The 21,514-nt window shown below is 37.8% G+C and overlaps 1 protein-coding gene across 9 annotated transcripts; it reads right to left on the bottom strand.

The window, feature by feature from the left end:
* Positions 1-2,362: 2,362 nt before the first annotated feature.
* On the bottom strand, positions 2,363-20,739 carry LHX8 (LIM homeobox 8). 9 transcript variants are annotated; one of them, XR_014175000.1, is made up of 9 exons: positions 20,479-20,739; positions 18,187-18,279; positions 16,762-16,926; positions 13,367-13,488; positions 9,650-9,870; positions 8,473-8,576; positions 5,176-5,258; positions 4,523-4,706; positions 2,363-2,934 (listed from the first exon to the last, which is right to left on the bottom strand). XR_014175000.1 is itself a non-coding variant. In XM_081948485.1 (9 exons), exons 1-9 carry the CDS (start codon positions 20,554-20,556, stop codon positions 2,858-2,860), a joined length of 1,140 nt encoding a protein of 379 aa, XP_081804611.1. In that variant the 5' UTR covers positions 20,557-20,739; the 3' UTR covers positions 2,363-2,857. The 9 variants fall into 9 exon arrangements, 8 of the variants coding, with proteins under 8 accessions (XP_081804611.1, XP_081804616.1, XP_081804613.1 ...); XM_081948485.1 differs by having other exon boundaries at positions 5,163-5,258; XM_081948490.1 differs by lacking the exon at positions 20,479-20,739 and adding an exon at positions 19,788-20,228 and having other exon boundaries at positions 5,163-5,258.
* Between the last annotated feature and the right edge of the window lie 775 nt (positions 20,740-21,514).

The following is a 21,514-nucleotide window of genomic DNA, read 5'->3' on the forward strand; positions in this document are numbered from 1 at the left end:
GCAATATTTGTCTTTGTCATACAAACCACCACTTTATAATTCTGACCCTTGGGCATGTTTCATTATATGGTAAGGGGTTTGGCTCTGTCTATCATATAAAGCTGCTAAATTTATAGATGCAAACTCCCTGAATCTACTTCCCACGCTCACACGCGGGATCTCATCCAGCCCCATACATCCCTACGACCAATCCGCTCTCACAGAGAGAGACTCCTCCGGGTGCCGTCCACTAAGCAGTGCCAGAGGGCGGCGCCCAGGAGCAGGGCCTTCTCTGTGATGGGCCCAGCCCTCTGGAATGACCTCCCCCCCGACATTAGGATTACTACTGACCTCCGCTCCTTCCGTACAAAACTCAAGACCCACCTTTTCCAACTAGCTGGCCTGGCTCAACTATAGTTCTATCTCTAATCCTCCTGGCAATTTTAAACTTTTGACACTTTAAAATTTTAAATTGGGTATTTTAATTTTTAACCTTATTATTATTGTTGTTTTTGTATTGTAACAATTGTTGTGATTTTATACCTCCTCCGTGTAATGTAATGTCTAATCGTGTAACATGTGATTTATTTATTGTATGCCATCCCGAGTCCCTTCGTGGAGAGGGAGCGGCTAACAAGTCTAATAAATACAATACAATACAATTGCTTCATTTTGGCCACTATGCAACTCTGGAGGTGCATAGCGTGAGAGGATTGCTAGTTTACCCTTTGGGGAAACCGTGTTTTTGCTCCACCCGACTTCATAATTTGCCTAAATTACAAGCAAGTGTGACATACATATAACACTCCTTAAGAGGTGGGCTGACCAAAAAGCAGAACATTTTTTGAATATAGGTATATAATAGAAGTTAATCAAATCTTATTTCTATCTATTCACTCCAATGAATTTCTGCATGTCAAAAGAAAAGGAACAGCAATGTGAAATGCAGCAGCTGTGGAACAATTCTAGAGTAACAGGTGAAAAGATTGGATTCATCATTGTAACAATTTTAAAACACATAAGACTATTTACAATACAAACTCCATTATACTCTCAGTAATTATTAAAAACAGGCATCTTTAGATTTCATCTAAATCTGAAAACTTCTTCCTAGAATCATATGGGCTCCATATACCATATGTAAATCCATTTTTCTTACAAAATTGCTAAATATATAGTATTTTAAAAGACACTACCCTTACACATGCTTTCCGCATTAAATCATTTGAATTTGTGTAAAAAAGTAAGTAAAAACTCTTAATATTTCCAATGTTTGGTTTCCTGCATATGCTGGGTCCTCAAAGCTGTCAAACAACTGTTGCTCAGTTTATAAATATTGAAATATATCTTACATGTATCACAGAGATACATTCCATATAAATTATGATAGCTCCTTTTAGGGAGTAGAGAGGCAACCATGCATCATCCATATTTAAACACTCAGGATTAGCATTGTTGATGATAAAAATCAATAAATTTAACCAGGTTTTACATAAAATATTATGTAAAAATATCTAGATGTATTACTTGGATTGATATTGGTGCTACTATTTGCATAGGAATTGAATCTAGAGAATCATGATCAGTAATCAAAAATCTTGGTTGCAATAAAGTCATTGCTTAGTTGCAATTGTATGTTGAGTATGGAATTTTGGGTAAAGTTTCTCAACACTAATTACAGGGATCTCAAGAAAGCCTTAGAAATAGAAAGAGGCTAGAAACCTCAAGAATGACAGATGTTACAAGTCAAAAATTATGATGAATAATAATTAACTAGACATAACTCTTTGAAAGCCAAAAAATAGAATATGAATGCTTCAAAGCATATTTCCCCCTCTGAATGCACAGTCCTAGAGATCACTGCATTTGATTTATAAATATATTTACAAAATAGCTGCAAGGTCTATATGTATACCTGAAACTGAACTCAGGTGGATAGATTTATTGGTTAAAACTTTTATGTTCACTACTATTAGGCCACTGATTAAAAATCTTTGGGATATTTAAGGATTGTCTTGGACTATTAAATATATAATAAATATAAATATAAATACATGTAACTATGGTACATAACTCAGAAAATTTTGTAGATACAATATATCCTGGAGAAAGCCAAACCAGAAAAATAGGAGTGTTAAATAGCCTAATAGTGCATTTTCTTTTTTGTAATATGCATCATTAATGTTCAATATCTATCTACATTTAAATGATTTCACATCAAGTTGTCATTACCCTCTAATTTAGTGATTTCCAGATTCAACAATTACAGAGTCTACTTTCCGCTTAAATCTTTACAACTAGTAAAAGCATGCTGTTTTTTATTTAAAAAAAACACAATTATACCATTAACACATTGCCATATTTGTTTGGCATGCTACAACAGAAGGCTTTATTTAGGTCAATTGGAGAATGCTGGCAACTGAAATTTTGCCAATTTGTGGACATAAGCTTTGAAGTATAGGCTGCATGTAACTCAAATACAAGTAATACTTTAATAACAATAACTTACAGATACAAACTAATGATGAACTATAATTTCACAAAGAATTGTAAACATTTTGCACAATTGTCAGTCCTGTCTTTTACGCAAAGTGCTCTTTTGATGATAAATAAATTAACAAACATATAGCTAGAATGGACTACTTCCAGACAATACAAAAAAAAGATGTTTCTCTTCAATAAAGTTTGTAAACATACAGTATTTATGGAGAAAGCCATAAAAGTGTCCTGCAAGCCATCTATACTTACATACTTGGGCAACTAAATGGTCTTCAAAACACTTTGGATGCTATTTAAGATTAAATTGATTTTCAATGACAGAGTACAATAGGTGACTCAGAATGTATCTCCTTAATCTCATGTCCCTGAAATAAATAAATCAGCTGTGATTTATTGGCAGTTGTGTCAGTGAATGGGTTAGCAAAGGCTGGAGTCCAAGAGCAGAAGGTGAATGAGCTACAAAAATAGAAAGATTTTTGATCAGCCTGGCTGAAAGTACAAAAATATTATTAGTGAATAACAAAAAACCCAATTGTATTGATATGGCTGGGACACTAACAAGCCATGCGCATTTCACAGCTTGTGAATAAGTCCATGTCTAGAAAGACAGTGCCTTCCAGATGTTCATACCCTTGGTGATGCCTGCTTCTCCCATATGAACTGTGTTTATACCTGTAGTTCTGCAAGCTGCAGGAAAGAAGTATTATTGCAACTTCTTTTAACATCTTGCTGAGCACATCTACAACTAAGAAAATTTTCATCATAAATATATAGAGTATTTTAAATGATGATAGCTATTTCAGTTAAACGGAGAAGCCGCAGCTTTTGTTAGAGCTAGGTGTTCTTTTTAATCAAGAGTGGGTATCAAAATATGCCTAGAATAAGGTCAATGTACCTTAATATATATTTCTTTCATCTTTGATTATGGAGTGTATGTCTGTGTTTTAAGTGCTATGTAAATAATACATTTTAACATTTGGGAAAGGGGTTGGACTATGTTCCTTTACTCCATAAAAATATGAAATTCAAATGGTGTGATAGATGGAATGTGTGGTGCTTAAACATTTCATTATTTCTTTAATGCACAAAAGGTTATACTGGAGAAGAAAATCCCACTTTCATTGTATTGAAGAAAAAAAAGTTCTAGCTATGGACAAATCCAAAGCTAGAGTTGAATATAATCCCAAATACTCTTTGGGAATAGAGCTTGCAAAATAATTGTAATATGGCTTAATACCTACTCATAGCCCCAGTGACCTAAAAACCTACTAGAAATGGTCAAATAAAATTCTACTGTTATCATGAAGGTCTGTGAAAGGTCATGGGGAGAACAACCTCACTATCAATCACTCAACTATTATTTAAAAAGAAATCTTGCGTGCGAATTATCTCGCTTTTCTTTGAAGAAATTCTTGTACCCTCCCATATTGATAGGTAACTATATGAATAAGGGCAAACATTGTATACTGCAAGCCTGAAAGAAATCTTTGGAGAAGTAATATGAAAAATTCAAGAAGGTATGTAGGAAATGATGCTATCTTATTTTAAGTCTAGGATTTAGAATTCCACTAGTGGGTGGGGAGAATAGTTCTTTACACTGAACTGTGATTCTATATTGCAAATGGATAGAACCATATTAATTACACATAATTCCATTCTTTCCATGCCATTTCAACAAATGCAAGAAGCCTCAGAATCAGCCCCTTTAACAAAGTGAAATAATAAATTAGTAGCACACTTTAAAGCATTTATTCTGAGGAGAAATATTATATGTAAAGCTCCCGTTTCCCTTCTGAGCCAGTAGCAGACATTGCTACTCATCTCAAATGTGTCTCTGCAACAGTAGGTTGTGGAGTTTTTATTTATTTATTTTTAAACAACTCCCTGGAAAAGCTAGGGTTTCTCACAAATATGATATTGGACACAAAATAAAGGCAGAATTGGCAGCCTATGGGTTGCATGGTGCCCAACCCTGAGCTAAAGGATTCATTTCACCCAATCTTCTCAAGTCCACGGAGTAGTTATAGCAAGCCACTGTACCTACCATCCATGTAACTATGGAGAGCTGTTAACATTGTCCCATCTTGTGGCACATATGCTGAATATGCCATTTCTTCTAACATTGGTGGTGAAAGTCTAGAAGCTTGGACTGTTGTAACAGGAGCAGTGGATGAGTGGTTGGGGCTAACATGTTTCTTATGGCGTGCTCTACAATTTTGAAACCATACCTGGAAATGAAACAAAAAAAACCCAAGAATTTGGTTAGTTGTTAGACTTTTATTTTCATATTAAACAGATGAATTAAAAACATAGTTATTAGTTGAGGGTTTTTTGCATCATGTCATTAATTCCAGATAGAATCCAGTTCATGAAATCTCCTATTTTTTCTCTCTAGTCTTATATACAGATCCTATAAAGCTGTATAGGAGGTTATAGAATCAACATACATAATCATTATAACTATGATTTGCATTGCTGATAACTATAAATCATATTGTTTCAGCCATGTGGAAATATTTCATAGGAAACATTAACTGTATATTTTTCTCTTAGAAAAGTAAGTGTTTCTGAACTATTATAAGCTATTAAAAATTATTTTAACTAAAAATATACTGGGCTTTTATTAACTTTATAAAAGTGGAGAACTTTGGTCACAACACTTGTGAAATATGCAGTATAGTTACTTGTATCACACGCCTGCTCAAGCCTGTTCTTTCTGCCAGCTTTTGCAGTGTTTGTGCATCTGGATTGTTATCCTGAGCAAACTGTGCTTGCATTACCTGGGGAAAAAAATTAGCATGTTTTATGACATACTGACAAAAACTGCACAAATAATCAAGAAGTCATGCTGTATCCTCAATAGTACTTTTGAAGCAAAAAGTACTATTGAGGAATAGAGCTTGCAAAATAATTGTAATATTGCTTAATACCTACTCATGGCCCCAGTGACCTAAAAACTTACTACAAATAGTCAAATAAAGTTCTATTGTTATCAAGGAGTCCTGTGAAAGTGCATGGTTTTATTAAAGGCTTATAATCATAGCAAGGGACTACAGCAGAGTTCACCTGAATTCTAAAAAGAAAATAAAAAAAATCAAAGCAAAATTAACTCTAACCCTAACCCTAATTTATCATTGAAATACATACAATGGGAATTTAAAGGTCTTTTAATCATGTCTATGTAACACATTCATCTTACTTTCTATGTGTGTTTTATCAGGTCAAAATATAAGAATCCTACAAGGAGAAGTTTCACAAAACATACCAAATTTTCTCTTCCCTAAATTCCTTCATTCATAGTTAGTTTAGGAATTCTTATACTGTTTTAGCTTGCCAGTAGCATGTATAAGATATGTGGTAAAATGGATTACAGGTAGTCCTCGACTTACAACCACAATTGAGCCCAGAATTTCTGTTGCTAAGTGAGACATTTGTTAAGTGAATTTTGCTCCATTTTATGATCTTTCTTGCCACAGTTGTTAAGTGAATCACTGCAGTTGTGAAGTTAGTAACAAGGTTGTTAAGTGAAGCCAGCTTCCCCATTGACTTTGCTTGTCAGAAGGTTGCAAAAGGTGATCAAAAGGTGACCCTGGGACTCTGGAACCATCAGAAATCTGAACCAGCTGCCAAGCACTCACATTTTGATCACATTTAATTGAATCTTCCATTAAAAACTTATACAGGTAGTCCTTGATTTCCAACCACAATTGAGCCCCAAATTTTGGTTCCTAAGCAAGACAGAAACTAAGTGGGTCTTGCCCCATTTTACAATATTTCTTGTCACAATTGTTAAGTGATTTACCCCAGTTGTTAAGTTAGTAACGCAACAGTTGTTAAGTGAATCTGGTTCCTTGTTGACTTTGCTTGTCAGAAGTTTGCAAAAATGATCACATGAGTTGGGACACTGCAACCATCATAAATTCCTGCCAGGTGCCAAACGTCCAAATTTTGATCATGTGACCACAAGGATGCCGCAACGGTCTGAAAAATGGTCATAAGTAACTTCAAACAGTCACTAAACAAGTGATTATAAATCGAGGACCACCTGTAAACTATAAATAGACCACAACACAGAGCTCTTGCTAAAACTCTGTCCCCCGCTTGCCTGGGATAGTCATCTAAATAGTCTAAAATGTATATGATATAATAGATTGGATTTTCCCCAAACTGATCTACACTAGGACAGGGGTGTCCAAACTTGGGAACTTTAAGACTTGTGGACTTCAACTCCCAGAATTCCCCAGCCAGCATGGCTGGCTGGGGAATTCTGGGAGTTGAAGTCCACAAGTCTTAAAGTTCCCAAGTTTGGACACCCCTGCACTAGGATTTCTGAACTAGAGGTAGTCCTCAACTTACGACCACAATTAAGCCCAGAATTAATGTTGCTATGGGAGAAATTTGTTAAATGAGTTTTGTCCCATTTTATGACTTTTCTTGCCACATTCGTGAAGTCAATCACTGCAGTTAAGTTAGTAACATGGTGGTTAAGTGAATATAGCTTCCCCATTGACTTTGCTTGCCAGAAGATCGTAAAAGGTGGTCACATGACCCTGGGAAACAGCAACACTCATAAATATGAACCAAATGTCTGAATTTTGATCACGTGACCATGGGAATGCTACAAAGGTCATAACTGTGAAAAAAGGTCATAACTGTGAAAAATGGTCGTAAGTCACTTTTTTCAGTACCATTGTAACTTCGAACAGTCACTAAATGAACTGTTATAAGTGGAGGACTACCTGTACTAGTATGTCAGCTTTCTTATGTTCCCTAAATAAGACCTAAAATATATAATTTCACATAAGAAAAGTAAATATAGTGTACTGGAAATAATTCTGCCAATTGTAGAATTTTCAGTTAAGTTTTTCCTTTTTTGTCTCTTCACTTCCTTTATTCTTGGTTATTGTCATTTTGTTTTGTTTTTTTATTTTGTATTTGTTATTTTGACGACAGTTTATCTTGTTCTACATATATGGTAAACCATTTTCAGTGCACATTGTTTAAAGAGGTGGGGTTTAAATTTTAATCAAAATAAAAACATTTAATTTAAATGTTAAATATCCTATGTATATTTACAAGATCAGAATTAATATCTGAAACACTAACACTTTGACTAAAACAATTAAAACAAATTTTATTATTTTAATTGCAAACCAACAATTAAAGAAAACTCCTAAAAGGATGACAGCATTATGGTGGCCAATGCAATAGAGAATTAAATAAGCAGTTAAGAAGAATGCTAAAATGTATTAAGTTTCCAGTTTATTTACAAGAAAATAAAGCAATAATGCAGTAACTGAATACAGGAACAAATTTGGTTCATAGACATACTCCTTTGCACTTATTTTGCAGCAGTTGTGCTTGCATAGAGTAACCTATTCTAAAGTACAAAGATAACAACTTGTTTACAATATTCTGAACACAATTAGGCAGCCAATGCTAAATTAATCCCATCATTTAACTACGACACGCTGGAGTGAAGAACAACAGTTTTTTGATTGTCATATACTATTGCATTTACATGGTATCAAAAATATGAAAAAGAATGTATGTTATTGGAAATATGTTGCTTGCACAGTTCCTAGTACCTTTCTTCATGTTACATAGAACTGAAACTATTTAGCCCCCTATTGCGATTATGGGAGTCGTGTAAATGTCTGATTTAATGAAATTCATCAAGTAGTCAAAATAGATCAGCATTTATGCTTTCACTCTGCAGAATTACTAACTGCCTTGAGGGAAATTGAAAAGCTTGAAGAGTAACTAATTCATATGAAACAGCGAAAGCTCACAAATGTATTCCAGGAAAAGGCTGTGCCTTGGTATTAAGAGAAATCATATACCATTGAGCGTATAATTTCTTTATAAACAACTAATTTATACAGAATTTTTAAAATTATGCACCGTGTACAATTGTTATGCTTCTTCACCATGGCTATGCTCAGCTTCCCACCATAGCTCTGATTATAGCAATCTACGATTCAATGGTTCTACCTGCAGCTGATCTGCTGTGAAACTGGTTCGAGCTCTTTTTGCTGGTTTGGGATGATTAACATCTTGCTCTGTTAATAATGCACCTTCTACACTAATACCATTCCCTGAAATTAAAGAGAAAAGAAGTCCAATTGTAGCACTGATATTTGTTATTATTTACAGAGATTCCTTTATAATCAACTTCCAGTATTCAGAATATACTTAAACTATGAAAATATCCATTATTTACTATTTTGAATACATATACATTTTACATATTTCATAATTATTCAGAATAATGAAATAATTTAAGGCAGTTTTTCAGAGTAGCATCTGTATTATAAACCTAGTCCATATCTAAAAATAAATTCACGAGCTACCAGACGGATTAGAACATGCAGGTGAAAATTAGTTTTATTTTGCAATTAGCAAAATAAATTAGCAATGTTCATATAGATAACTACTACATCTAGTTTCATAGACACAACTTTTCTCGTTGGCTAAATTTTGACAACCAAATCTACTCAATTGAAAACATTGAAATGATGTGAGCATATGTTTTTTTAAAAAGGCAAATATGCAGTCAATGTTAATATATTTTGAAAGAACTGCAAAAATCTAATTATGCCAAACAGCCTATTATGCCTTGTTTTGACATTTTTAGTGAAATGTAAAAAAAAAAACACTTTTACCACTCAGAATAGCATCACCAAAATGCTTAATACAAAAAAAAAATTACAGGTAATTTATATTCTGAAGCAACTTCTGTTTCAGGATAATTTTCACCACAGCCGTATTCCTGATCATGATTAGAGATAAGGTAAAATTCTCCAGACAGGTTAAAAGCTACTGAAAGTCAACTTCTCTTAATGTTGTATTCACACTATCAATGACACATTAACTATGGAACAACTTATCCAACTAGAAATTGATTTTCAAAATGCATTCAAAAATTGACTTTGAGATTCAGGATGGCATGTGACAAAGTATAGATGTAAGGAAGAACACAGAAGCTTTAAGAGCTAGCCTAAATGGATACCCACACCAATTAATTAACAGTAAATGCACAGTGTAAAAGTGTTTTAGCTGGTTTGTAAAATGCTGGAGGAGAAGGAACTATCTGCATCTCCAGAAGAATGAATTATATTCTGGGGACCAGAACTGAAAAGGCCTTTCCTAGGATAAAAGGGAAGCTTACCGTTTTCAACTTCTCTTTTCAAGTTGTCCAACATGCAATCATAATGCACTCTACAGAGGACTTTCTCTTCAACCAAAGCAAACTCCTCTCCTGTTGAGAGCTGCCTTTTGCAGGAGAAACAGGCAAAGCAGGCCAAATGATACACATTTCCCTTGGCTCTTCGAACCCAGTCAGTAGAATGGATGTGCCTACCACAGCGAGAACAGCGTGTTCCGTACCGTCTACAGAAGAAGAGGAAGAACAAATGAAATGCAAGTCACAAGCCTGATTCTGTAACATGATTTTGCCTGAAGTTTGCACTAAATCCTATTGGCCTCAGAAAATCCTGAATTTGGATTGTTTAATTTCCATTGTATTTTATCAACCAGTAGCAAAATTGCTTTTATATTGTTGACAAGTCATTCCATTATGCCTTTCAGGGCTTCTGCAGAAAACCATAAGGTAGATACCTAAGCACAATACCTAACGGGGTTATTCAGGAATCCCTTTGTTTTGTTATATACAGGAAGTTACACTGGATTTTACCTTGATGTAGTTGAAATTGCTAATCCTTTTCAGTTGTGTATCTTTGTGAAATGTGGTATCATCAGTAAGCTAGAATCCTCAATCTTTTCATTTCCACCATATTTTTTTAAAAGCCCAAATGTCAAGAGACATGCTATTTTGAACAAATATGCTATTTTGTGCACAAATGATCGTTTAAAAGCAGGGGGTAAAGTACACACAATATTTAAAACAAAAATAATGCATGGTTAAAAAATCCAAACAAAATGGTTTAAGGTAATAGCAACTGAATGATGGAAGGAAAATATTAGAACTCAACACTAGCAGTGAAAACCAAAATCCAACCCCAGTAAATGCTTTGCAAATTTGGTCAAGATGTAGAGAAACAGTAGATTCCTTCTTGATTTCAGATTATGGAGTATACCATGAAAAATGCTCCTCAGGTACACAATACTGGATATAGATTAAATACATTGTATTTATATACCGGAATCTATGAGAAATTAATGGCACAGATATCAAAGAGCAATAGAACAATAGTAACTACTGTTTTATCATGCCATATTAAATCACATATTTGAGTTTTAATAAAAGGTAGAGTAGGGCATTTCATCTTTGCCCATTGCTGAAAATACAAGAGCCCTATTTCCATAGAAAATTGTATCTTTCTCTTCATTAAAATTGTTGAAACAGAGCCTCCAGTTTGGATGAAGACCACAGTAGGATCAATATCTACCTCCATTCTAATCCCAATCAGATGACTCAATTATGAGTAAAAAGGGGGAAAAAAGATATAGATTTTTTTAAAAAGATCAATATCTCAGAATCATTTGGTTTTTAAAAAGAGGTATGATATACTTTTCATAGCTTGCTTTAACTTCCTCATAACCTATAATTTATGAATAATTTTCAAGGGCAGCTCCACACAAGAATGTTTTGCAGTAATCCAAATAGATGGTTTCTGCTAAGTGAGATGATAAAGATTTCATATATAGAAAGACATTTCTTTAAATATTTTGACAATATTCACTCAACTACTTTATTGCTATCAACTGAAAGAAAAATAAACTGAGAATGTTAAGAAATGTATGATAAAATGTGCAACCGCACCATTAAATCTGCCAAAATCAATGCAGTTAATGCCCAGTACATCTTTAGAAATTTATTAAAAAATTTCCAAACCTCAGATTTGTAAATTAAGGTTTCACAAATAATTATAACAAATAATGCAGGCCACCTATACTTACATATTTGGATAAAAAAATGTTAAATAGAATTAAAATTAGTTTCTCATTTCTTTATGTAAAATGAAAAGTGCAGGTTTATGCTGCAGCCATAAATCCCAAACCCTTAGTAATTAAATGCTACATTTTCATTTACTCTTTCAAATAGCAGTAGTTTATTCTAGCAGTAAAGTACTTCAGTGATGTATCTTAGTTGGTGCAGATGCTCTGAAGAGAATGCAGGAATAATTACTTCCCCATTGTGGAGGCAGAGAAATAGAAATACTTTAGTGCTAGAGAAAGTAACTGCACTTTGTGACGATAAACATATACAGATGGGAAGATGACAGTAAGACTGAATAGAAAACATCTTAGGAACTTTAACACTTTTTTGAAAACTTGACCCTACTATCAAATAGAAAAAATCATCCAAGATCATTGTGTTTGTAGAGTGCTCGCTGAGCTTGTTTTCTTGTAGAGGTTTCATTACCCACCTTCTAGCAGTGATAGAAGGAAGCGAGTTTTGCTCTATATTTATATACAAGTGGCCCTTGTTGCACTGCTGATGTTACCCTGTTGGGTAATGAAACGTCTTGAAGAAGATAACTACCGGTAAGCTCAGACAGAAGGACCCTAGAGTTCAACCCTGCATTACAAATATTCTCTTCACAATTGATAATTGTGTTTTTTTTAATTATGTAACACCCCACACAAATAATAATACTATTGGGAAATTATTTATGTTCCATCTAATGTATAAAAGAGAAATAAAATAATGTTTTCATCAGGACCAGATATGAGATCCAGTGACATTAAGCACTTCATCCACTCTGATTTCAGTAAGAAAGCTAATCAACCACCTCATTGAGGGCAAAACAAATATTCCAGCCTCTGATCACATATTCCGGCATACACATTTTGAGATATGGAAGGAAGAGTGAGGCCAACATATTGTTCACATCAGGACAAATTAAAATTCCAGATTTCTAGTTCATTGAATATTAAAGTTACCATTCACGATACAAGGATTTTAAAAAGCACCCAGAATTTTAGTAATTAGCTAAAAAAAAAACCACAGCAAATATGATCTGCTTAACATTAGAAATTACTTTTCAGCATGTACCATACCTCTCTTTTAAATATAATGACTATTGAAGAAAAAGAAAGACAGACCATGGTGGTATGTGTTTGTAAGATGGAACACTGATATATTCAAGATAATTATCTGTAACCCTCATGCTCCACCAAGTTTGTACAAAGGCCAAGGGTTATATAGTTGTACACTGCCATCAAGATTAAGGATGGGGTTGGCAAGCCCAAAGTAAATAAAAGTTTACAATTAGCTGAACAAAACAAAAGCATTTCTATTATAGTGCCCAAATGAGAAGAGTAGTGCTTGGCCAACAGTGGCATGAATTGTTCATGCTTGTACTATGTTCCTCTTCAAGCTTCAAATTCCTTCTCACAGTATGAAAACACAGTTCTTAAGTAATATTTTGACCAAAGCTAGATAAAACCTACTTAACTACCACCAATAGGGGTATGCAAATCCTACTTCACCCAGCGTCACAAAATTACCAGGTCAAATAGCACCCTACAATATGGCTGCTGCTATGATTAGACCAAAAGTCTGAGAGAACTCTAACTGTGTAAAGAAATCTAAATCAATGTTTATACTAAATCTGAAATCTAAATCTAAACTAATCTAGCAAGATGCAAAGTAATCTTTGCCTCTCTATATAGTTTGTTCCTAGGAGAATCTTTTGAACTAAAGGTAAGACTATACTATACATTTCCCAATTTAAAAGAAAATTAATATATCTCATTATAGAGGAACACATAGGTATATTTGTTTCGGTGTGGCACTGTGCCTTTAGATAATATTCCCTCCAAAGCAAGTTGAACATGTATCTCTGCACAGAAGAAACATTCCACAGATTTCCATTTGCTCTTTCAAAATAATAAAACGTACTTGAATTGCACAGTATACCTGAAATAATCTAGTTTGCAGAAAACATCTTTGTCTTTGATATAACAACTGGTATGCCTTCCTAAAGAGGTTCTGCATACACTGCAGGAAAGGCAGCGTACATGCCAGCACATATCATTTACCTAGGAAGGAAAAAGAAAATTGAAATCTGACATCACTTATTTGGGTAATTTATGAAACAAGAGTTAACGATGTAAAGTGATAAAAAAATTAAGGTTCTAATTTTGCACATATTTGAAAAGGTAAAGCTGAATTCCTGACGTGGTTCTGTTGAGAACAAAGAGTTTCTTGATCTGTTTCTGGCTTGTTATGAAAGTGTTATGAGTTTGGAACATAGACATATGTACAAGTTATTTTAGGATTTGAAATGTTTATGTTAAGTTTATGTTAAGTTTAATAAATAATTGTAGGAAGAGTGAAGTGGCTGATACGATTACTGACACAATTAATTCAAAATGCTATCATGTAAAATTATGTCAGCATGAACCTCTAATTCATAAACTAAGTGTAACAAACTATGGCAATTACCACTTGGTGAAATTTACCATTGATACCTCACATCTTAAATTGTCCCACTACATCAGCCAATAAGCTAAAATATGCTCCTGAAGAGACATGTAAATTTTATATCTTTTCATGTAGAAAAGTAAATTCATATATCTGAATAGACACACATAGAATTGCATTGTCTAATCCTGGATGAAGAAGTTATGACAGACCATCGAGGTTGGAAGCATGTTTCATATAATTGAAACAGACCAAATTTTAGCACCCTCCTGTATTAAGAGAATACAGGAGGGTTTTTCCTCTATCATTAATTTTAAGACATTCTTAATTTATGATACAAACTTCACAAGAGGATTAATAGGGGCATACTAGTTCTCCTGTGACATCTTTTTTTCAAAATGTAAGCTATTTTTGCAGTGAAAACTATACAATTTATGAATATTAACATAAAATTTAATGTAAGTATAAATTAAATCTTTCTTTGGACTGACAAAGATAATTAAATTGCCTTAGTAAGATGTTATGAATGGTTTGTCAGTAATGTTATACTTTCAATAAGCAAAAATTATTTTTTCGATCCATACTGTATGATTTCTTAGAATTAAATTTCTAAAGTGCCTTTGAGCTTAAATTAAAATGTCAGCATACTACACTTAGATTTGGTAAAATAATATAAATATAACAATATATAAATAATATTGTCTAAATATCAAATCAAATAAAATTAGCATTAATGATGTGGAAGGAAATTGACTGCTAACTGGATAGATAAGTTTTTTGATATGTTATGTTGTGATATGTTATAGTATAATAGTTTAAAGTTACAACACTAAGAATTGGAAAATAATAGTTATACAACTTTCTGAATGTCTGGGCTCTAGACTTTATAGCTAAATAATACCAATCACCCCATTAGAAATAAAAAAAATCTTGAGATTTCTTTGGTGCTGCTAGCAGTTTAAAAATAAAAATTTGTAGGGGCCAGAGAAAGTTAATAACATTCATATATTTAGTACTCTTTACAAGTTTATAATTGCATTTCAGTTTTCAAGAATTGCCTTACCCAACATCAATGTGTTTGATAATTTCCAGAACATTGGCTTTAAACTTTTGGCATTGCATGCAACACATTGGGAAAGTTTGGTTTGTAGTAAAACAATAATAAATTGTTCTTTTGTTTACAGCAAATCAGCTCCTGTCATGTATTTCTCAAATTCAGGTTTTTTTTAACTACGGGTAAATGAGAACATTACAAACTTCTGCAATAATTGTCCCTGAATATACTGTCTATTAGTTATTAGGAATACAATTATTTTTTAAAGAAAAAAACAGACACAAGCATAGGCCTAACAGCACTGGATGATTTCACTGGATGTCATCTCAATAAAATGAGTCCATATGCATTTTCAAAACTCATGGCTATGATCAATGTGGTTTCAGTCCTTTATAGAGTTTAGTAGTTTGCTCTTCAGTTCTTCTGACAAGCTTTTAAATGTAGCATTTATTGTGGCTAAATATTTAATACCAAGTCTAAGTCCAGTTTGAAGACTTAGGCTAAGATGTCCAGCAGGGAATGAAATAGTTTGGTTTTTTTTAGAGGAAATATCAGCTTCTCCTACTCAACAATTCCATAGCGCTAAAAATCAAGAAAAATATGAAAACAGCTTATTTTAGCCTTAGGTCCTTATCAGCAGAGAATTAAAGCAATTTGATTCTTTGGAAAGTAACACTTCACAAACACACAAACATATTTATTTGGCCGAACTTAAATGTTGAATTATTTATAGAAACCTATTGCCAAGTCAACTATAAAATCAAAACTATCTTCCTTTTACAATTAAAATCAAAACTATGGTCCTTTTATAAACAGGCTTCAGTTTAGATTAGATCATTACTCATTTACCCATAAGTCATTCATAAATTGCATTTAAATTTACTATATACAAATAAAGATTTAAAATCACTGTGCCTATAATTATAGAATGTGTTGAGAAGATGCTGTTTTACAATAAACATGTGAATTAAAAATCAACAATCTTTACTATATCTTAATGCATAGTATCCCTGAACCCAAAGTTTAAATATTAAAATTAACATAAAGTATTTTGTTTGCCTTTTAACACTGTACTGCCCTAACATTCTTGAATTAATAGTGACCAAATGTGCAAATTAATTCAAAAGTGTTATGTTATTTCTGAAAGGCCAAAGAAGATGACATTCTGCCAAGTTTCATAGAAGTACATTTAGTTGAATTTAATTTCCTTTAAACATTCAGTCTGGTTGATAGCAACCTGAATTAAGCTCACCTGATGTGGTCTATTAAAACAAAGAAAGCTGAAGGCACGATTTGAAAATATTTGGGATGGCATCCAGGCTAATTTTCCAAATTAATCCCAAAGATATTTTATAGTATAAAGATATTTTCAAAAGCGTTTGAAAACTGAGTTTCTCTTTGCGATAACTTGCCACTGCTTATCTATTATAATGAAAGGGAATTATTTCAGCAATACTTTTTCTTTCCAAACATAGTATTTATTCTACAACTTTTTCTTCTTTACAACAAAGAACTGCTATAGTTGCAACAAAGCTTTTGAAGAGTCTGGAGACAACTTTAAAGTCAAATAAATGTATCCACCAGGAAGAGTCACAAAAGTCTGCAATCTTTATTCAGCTACAGAAAGTAAGGATAGCTCCCTCCCACTGCCCCATTCTTGCAGGTAAGATAAGCAATATTCTAAAAGGCTGTTTCTATTCCAGGCTTAAGTCATTTCTTCTCGCAGATAGAGTTTATTTAGCTGATGCTGCAGCTCCCCTTCCACAAAATTACTACCATGCCAATGGGCAACTCTGCTAAATCTTTCTCATTCACAAACCCAGTATTTGCTCACCTTCAGTAGATATTTGTCCACAATCTCTAGACCACAACTATTACAGATGCATTTGCTGGACCCGCAGCTGCCTGAGCCAGAAGCCAGGGAACGGGGCGAAGAGGACGGCGACAGTGGGGTGGAAGAAGAGCAAGAATCCTCATCAGCCACCACCTCTGGACTCACCTGTCACAGAGACACAAGCACAGGTCTGTCATCAACAAGACTTGGCTCCTTTTTTCTCCTCCAGAGCCCATTCAATCTGAGTCTTGGGGCAAAGGCTCTTTTGAGGCCTTTCCCCACTGCACAAACCCAATTGGGGGCATTGTCTATGGAGATTCTCAGCCACCCAAATCATGGTTATCCCAAAGGGGCTTCTTTCTCTCCCACCCAAGGGGCAACTTCCACTTGCTTGGTTTTTTTTCCTTTGAAGACATTTCGCTTCTCATCCAAGAACCGAAGAAGCTTCTTGGATGAGAAGTGAAACGTCTTCAAAGGCAAAAAACCAGAAAGTCCAAGTTGGCTCTGGAAAAAAAGACATGATTGGCGATGGGAATTCCCCCCCCCCCATCTCCCACAACGCTACTTTCATCTCATCTTAAGCCACCTCTCAACGCTCCTCCTCAATCCAAAAACAAGGGTAGCCTCCAAGCGTATAAAATCCATTAGGGTTAAAAGTCAGGCGGTTGTGAGGAGCCCCGGAGACAGAGGCAATCGAGGCAGCGTAGGCTGAGGAGAACCAACGCCTGTGCTACAACTCCCAACCACCTCGGCTGCAAGGCCACCTCTCCCGCCAGTGGCGGATTAAGGCTCACTGGTGCCCTAAGCACTGGCAAATCTTGGTGCCCCCCCCTTCCTTTGTACATACTGTACAAATGAGACAAGCTTCATTTGGTGTTTTTTTTTTCCTTCCTCAACTTACTCCTTTTGGGCCTGGTGCCCTAAGCACGTGCTTAATGGTTAACATAACACTGCCTCCCGCCCATCCTCCACGAAGACCAGAAACGTTGGCTCCCCTTGGCGTCTTCTTACACCCCGTTTCTTTGGGGGACCCTGCTTACAAGTTCGGGCTCAGAACCACCACCGCCCCCCCTCCCTCCGGAAAGCAAAGAAGGGGCTCGCTCGTGCCTGCAGTCGCCCAATCAGCTCCCTCGCCAAATCAGGGCGGGAATTCGGAACCCGGGAGCCGTCGGCAGTGACCTCTTGGCAACAGCTCGTCGCCGCTGCCGCCTCATGCCTGCCTGCCTGCCACGTTCAAGCGCTGCGAGGGCGCTTCTGGGCCAGCTGTCCCCTCCGGGAAAGTTCCCGCCAACCGATACAATCCCCCCTCCCTTTCACGTGTTTCAACCCACTCGAGGCCCTTCGCAACTTCCAAGAACGCCCCCCTCCCCTCCCCCAGTGGTCCTCTCTCGTTTCCTCAGGGGTTACGGCGCGAGTCCCTCTTACCAGCCCTGTGTCTCCGACGCTTTTCCGCCTCCTTCCAGTCACTGCGGCAGCGGCTGGCCCTCGCTCGCTCTCCTCAGCCATGAGCTTCGGAAACTGCAAAAGAGAGACCAGACCGCCTTAGCGCCTCGCCGAGACCCTGAGGCGAGGTTTCCTCAGTGTAAGGAGGAGAAGGAGGAGAGGGAAGGAAGCGGGGCTGTCGACCCCCCACCCACCCAGAGAAAGTTAAACAAGGGCAATTAAAGGGCGACGCCGACCACCCCCTCTTCCCAAGCCGAGGGCGGGGGGACCTTCGAGCGCTAAGTGCTGCAGCCGCCTCCCCAAAAGCCGTCGCGGCTGCCAGAGCCGGCCTCGATTTGAATGAAAATGCCTCAGCTTGCTTAGAGCGCGAGTGGCTCGCTGCAATTAAGAAGTCGCCCACCACTTCCAGCTCTGGCCTTCGGGGGTTGTAAATTGCCACTTAAAACTCTCCAGGCGGAGTTAATAGGCCGAGGGAACCACTCGACTCGAGAAATTAAAACACACAAAACTGACTGGAAAATGGAGAGTCCCATGAAAAGGAAAAGCCTTGAAACCAGAAGCCAGCTGAATTTAATTGAGGGGTCGTTAAGAACAATTGGTCCTTGGGTCAACTGGAGGGAGGGAGTACATAAGCACTATACATAAAAGGGCTTGACACGGCGAGGCTGAGAGGCTCGGCAACCCCGCTCGGGGCCCTAACAAAGCCCCAGCCCTCGCTCTCCCTTATCAGCTTCTTCGAATCAGTCTCAATTACCTCAGGATAGCCACACTCGGAGGAGTTGCCTCCTGACCTTGCCGAAGTCGTTAAAGAGACAGAGCTCAGGCAGCCTCCGCCGCAGAGAGCCGAGCTTAGCCGTCGCCCGTATGGAAAGACCCACCAAGGCGAAATTGCTTTACGGAGATTTTCAATCGTCCAGGTCGTAGTTGTCCCAAAGGTGCTTTCCTCCCCCCAACCCCCAAGGCAATTAACTGGACTTTCTTGGGTGGCTTTTTTTTCTTTGAAAAGGTTTCGCTTCTCATCCAAGAAGCTTCTGTAGTTCTTAAAGAAAAAAATGGAATTGCAATTTTGGGAAAGGGGGAAAGAAAGCATCTTTGGGACCACCTAGGCGAAATTGCCACGGCGAAGACCGAACTGGCCCTGGGCGAGTTCTTCCCCGCCTTGGTCCCTCTCCTATAACTCCTAACAACTGAGTTGGCACTCTTTTTTATTGTTTTTTTTTTAATAAAAAGGCCCTAATTCAGGGAAATATATCTCCACGTGTCAGAGAGTAAAGGCCGGAGCCAAATCCCCCTGCCCCCCGTTCCCTGCGTTGGGTCTTCGGACAAGAGGACCCCGATGGAAGAATGCAGTTCAGTCATCAACCCGCAACGCCGCGATCGTTTGACGTTTCTTTCCCAGAAATGGGATCGGGTTCAATTGATCTGGCGTCAGTCTGGCCAAATTAAATCGAGTCGCCGTGTCTTTACCAATTGACTCTGGGTTGAAATGAAAGTTTCAATTAGCTTACAGAAGTCCTAAATGAAGAAGGGGAAAAAAAACTACGGGGGAAAAAAATTAAAACGGTCTGCGATATATCACTTACCCCGGATTAGTCCCATGGAAGACAAAACAATGACTTTAGGATTCTGGCTCTGGCTTGTCGATTGCCGGGAAACGTACTTCCAAAAAAAAAAAAAAAACCCAAGAAAGCCTTCTGGTTAGAAAGTATTGCCTTAAATAGTTCGAAGCCAGGAAACAATCCTAAAGCCACACGAAGGCTTAAAGTCAAGGGACTACTCCAGAGTAAGTGGCTAAAGCGGCGCTAGTCCTCTAGCCTAAATATTCGATTAATTTTTATTTCCTCCTGCAGATGTTTCGTACTATCGTTTCCTATTTAACTGGAAAGTCAGATGGGGGGGGGGGAATAAATACAAGCAAAAACAGGTAGCTTATCCTCTCCTTGAATCTCCTTCGCAGCTGGGACCACTCATCTGGCGTCAGGTCAGACCGTGCCAAGTTTGCTTTCAGATATTTTGGAACCGGAGGGAGAAAACGCGTCCACCAGACGAAAGTCGCCCAGCGAAGGAAAAGAACCGGGAAGGGAGAGAAGCTTTTTGCTAAACCTGCGATCAACCAGCCGAAGTAGTTTCACTGAAAGATACGAAATTACTCCGGAGCAAAGGGCCTATTGCAGCTGGGGGAGGAAAAAAAAAGCAAGGCGAATTCGAATCCGCTCCGGTTCACAGAGAGCTCCGAGCAGGAAGGCGAGCGGCTTAAGAAAACTCCCGGCTCACCTTCTCCGTCGCGAGGCGAAGCGCAGGCACGTCCTTCTCTAGTTTACACACAAACATCTGGCTGCTCTTCCAATACATGGCCCAGGGTTGGGAGCGCTCCTCGCAGACCCCCTCCCCCCGCACGGAAAAAGCCTCTGCGAAGTCCACCGGGCCGAAAACGAGCGCCCCAGCCGCCCGATCTCCTCCTCCTCCTCCTCTTCCCGGGCTTGGGATCCGCGCCGTTTCCCGCCAGCCTCTTCCTAAGCGCTCTGCTCGCTTTCACTGAGGTCAGACCCTGGCAGAAAAAAAAGTTTTGCTTTCAAGGGGGTGGACCCTGCAAAGAGGGAGCGCGCCTCTTGGCTGGCTGCTGGAGCCTCACCTCCTGGCGTAAAACCCGCCTTCCAGCCACGGCCAGATCGCTATAGCCACCAAGCCAAAATAGTCGCTCTGGGCAGCGCCTTTTTCTGCCGTTTGGGTTTTTTTTTTAAAAAAATAAGGGGGAAGGGGCAGGTTAACGCTGGATTACCCACCACGGTCGCCTCCCCCCCTTTTTTTCCTCCATTCCACCCGGACCTCCAGAGGATCATTTGCCGCGGAGCGCAAGCAAAAGCCAGAGAGGAGGTCGGCGCGAATATTTCAGCATCTTTGCGTTGTTCCGCACTCCTTTTTAGGGGCGAGCGAGAGGACGAGGCCGGATAGAAAAACTCTCTCCTTAAGGGGACAAGCGAGAACATCTGAGCAGCCCCAAAGTCCCGCAGAGGAGATCAGAGGCAGGTTAATCAGCGCAAACCTCCAGGCGGAAGCGGACTAAGGTCCGGCGGCGCAAAACTCCCGCATCCAATTTGCCATCCTCATCCCACAGGCCAAGACTGCATCTCCGTAAACGCCTCGGACCCGGACCCTCGAGATACCCGGCGGGCTATCAGACTCCTCCGCTCTTTCGGAGGCGGCGTTTGATCCGTCTAATTCTGCGCTCCGCTCCCTTCCCTCCCTCCTCTCCGGGCTTAAGAAAGGAGGGAAAACGGGCGGCGGCGGAGCTTCGAGCGGCGAAAGTCAG

The sequence above is a fragment of the Natrix helvetica genome (assembly GCF_964273705.1).
Source record: "Natrix helvetica genome assembly, chromosome: 3".
NCBI classification, from domain to species: domain Eukaryota; kingdom Metazoa; phylum Chordata; class Lepidosauria; order Squamata; family Natricidae; genus Natrix; species Natrix helvetica.

Bases quoted from the DNA above. Each gene is read 5' to 3' on its own strand.
- LHX8 (XM_081948485.1), bottom strand. From the start codon at position 20,556: ATGTATTGGAAGAGCAGCCAGATGTTTGTGTGTAAACTAGAGAAGGAC. The intron at 9,871-13,366 runs GTATACTGTGCA...CTTCTTCTGTAG, and splicing joins TGCAAACTAGATTATTTCAG to ACGGTACGGAACACGCTGTT. The intron at 4,707-5,162 runs GTAACTATACTG...TTTCATTTCCAG, and splicing joins TGAGCAGGCGTGTGATACAA to GTATGGTTTCAAAATTGTAG.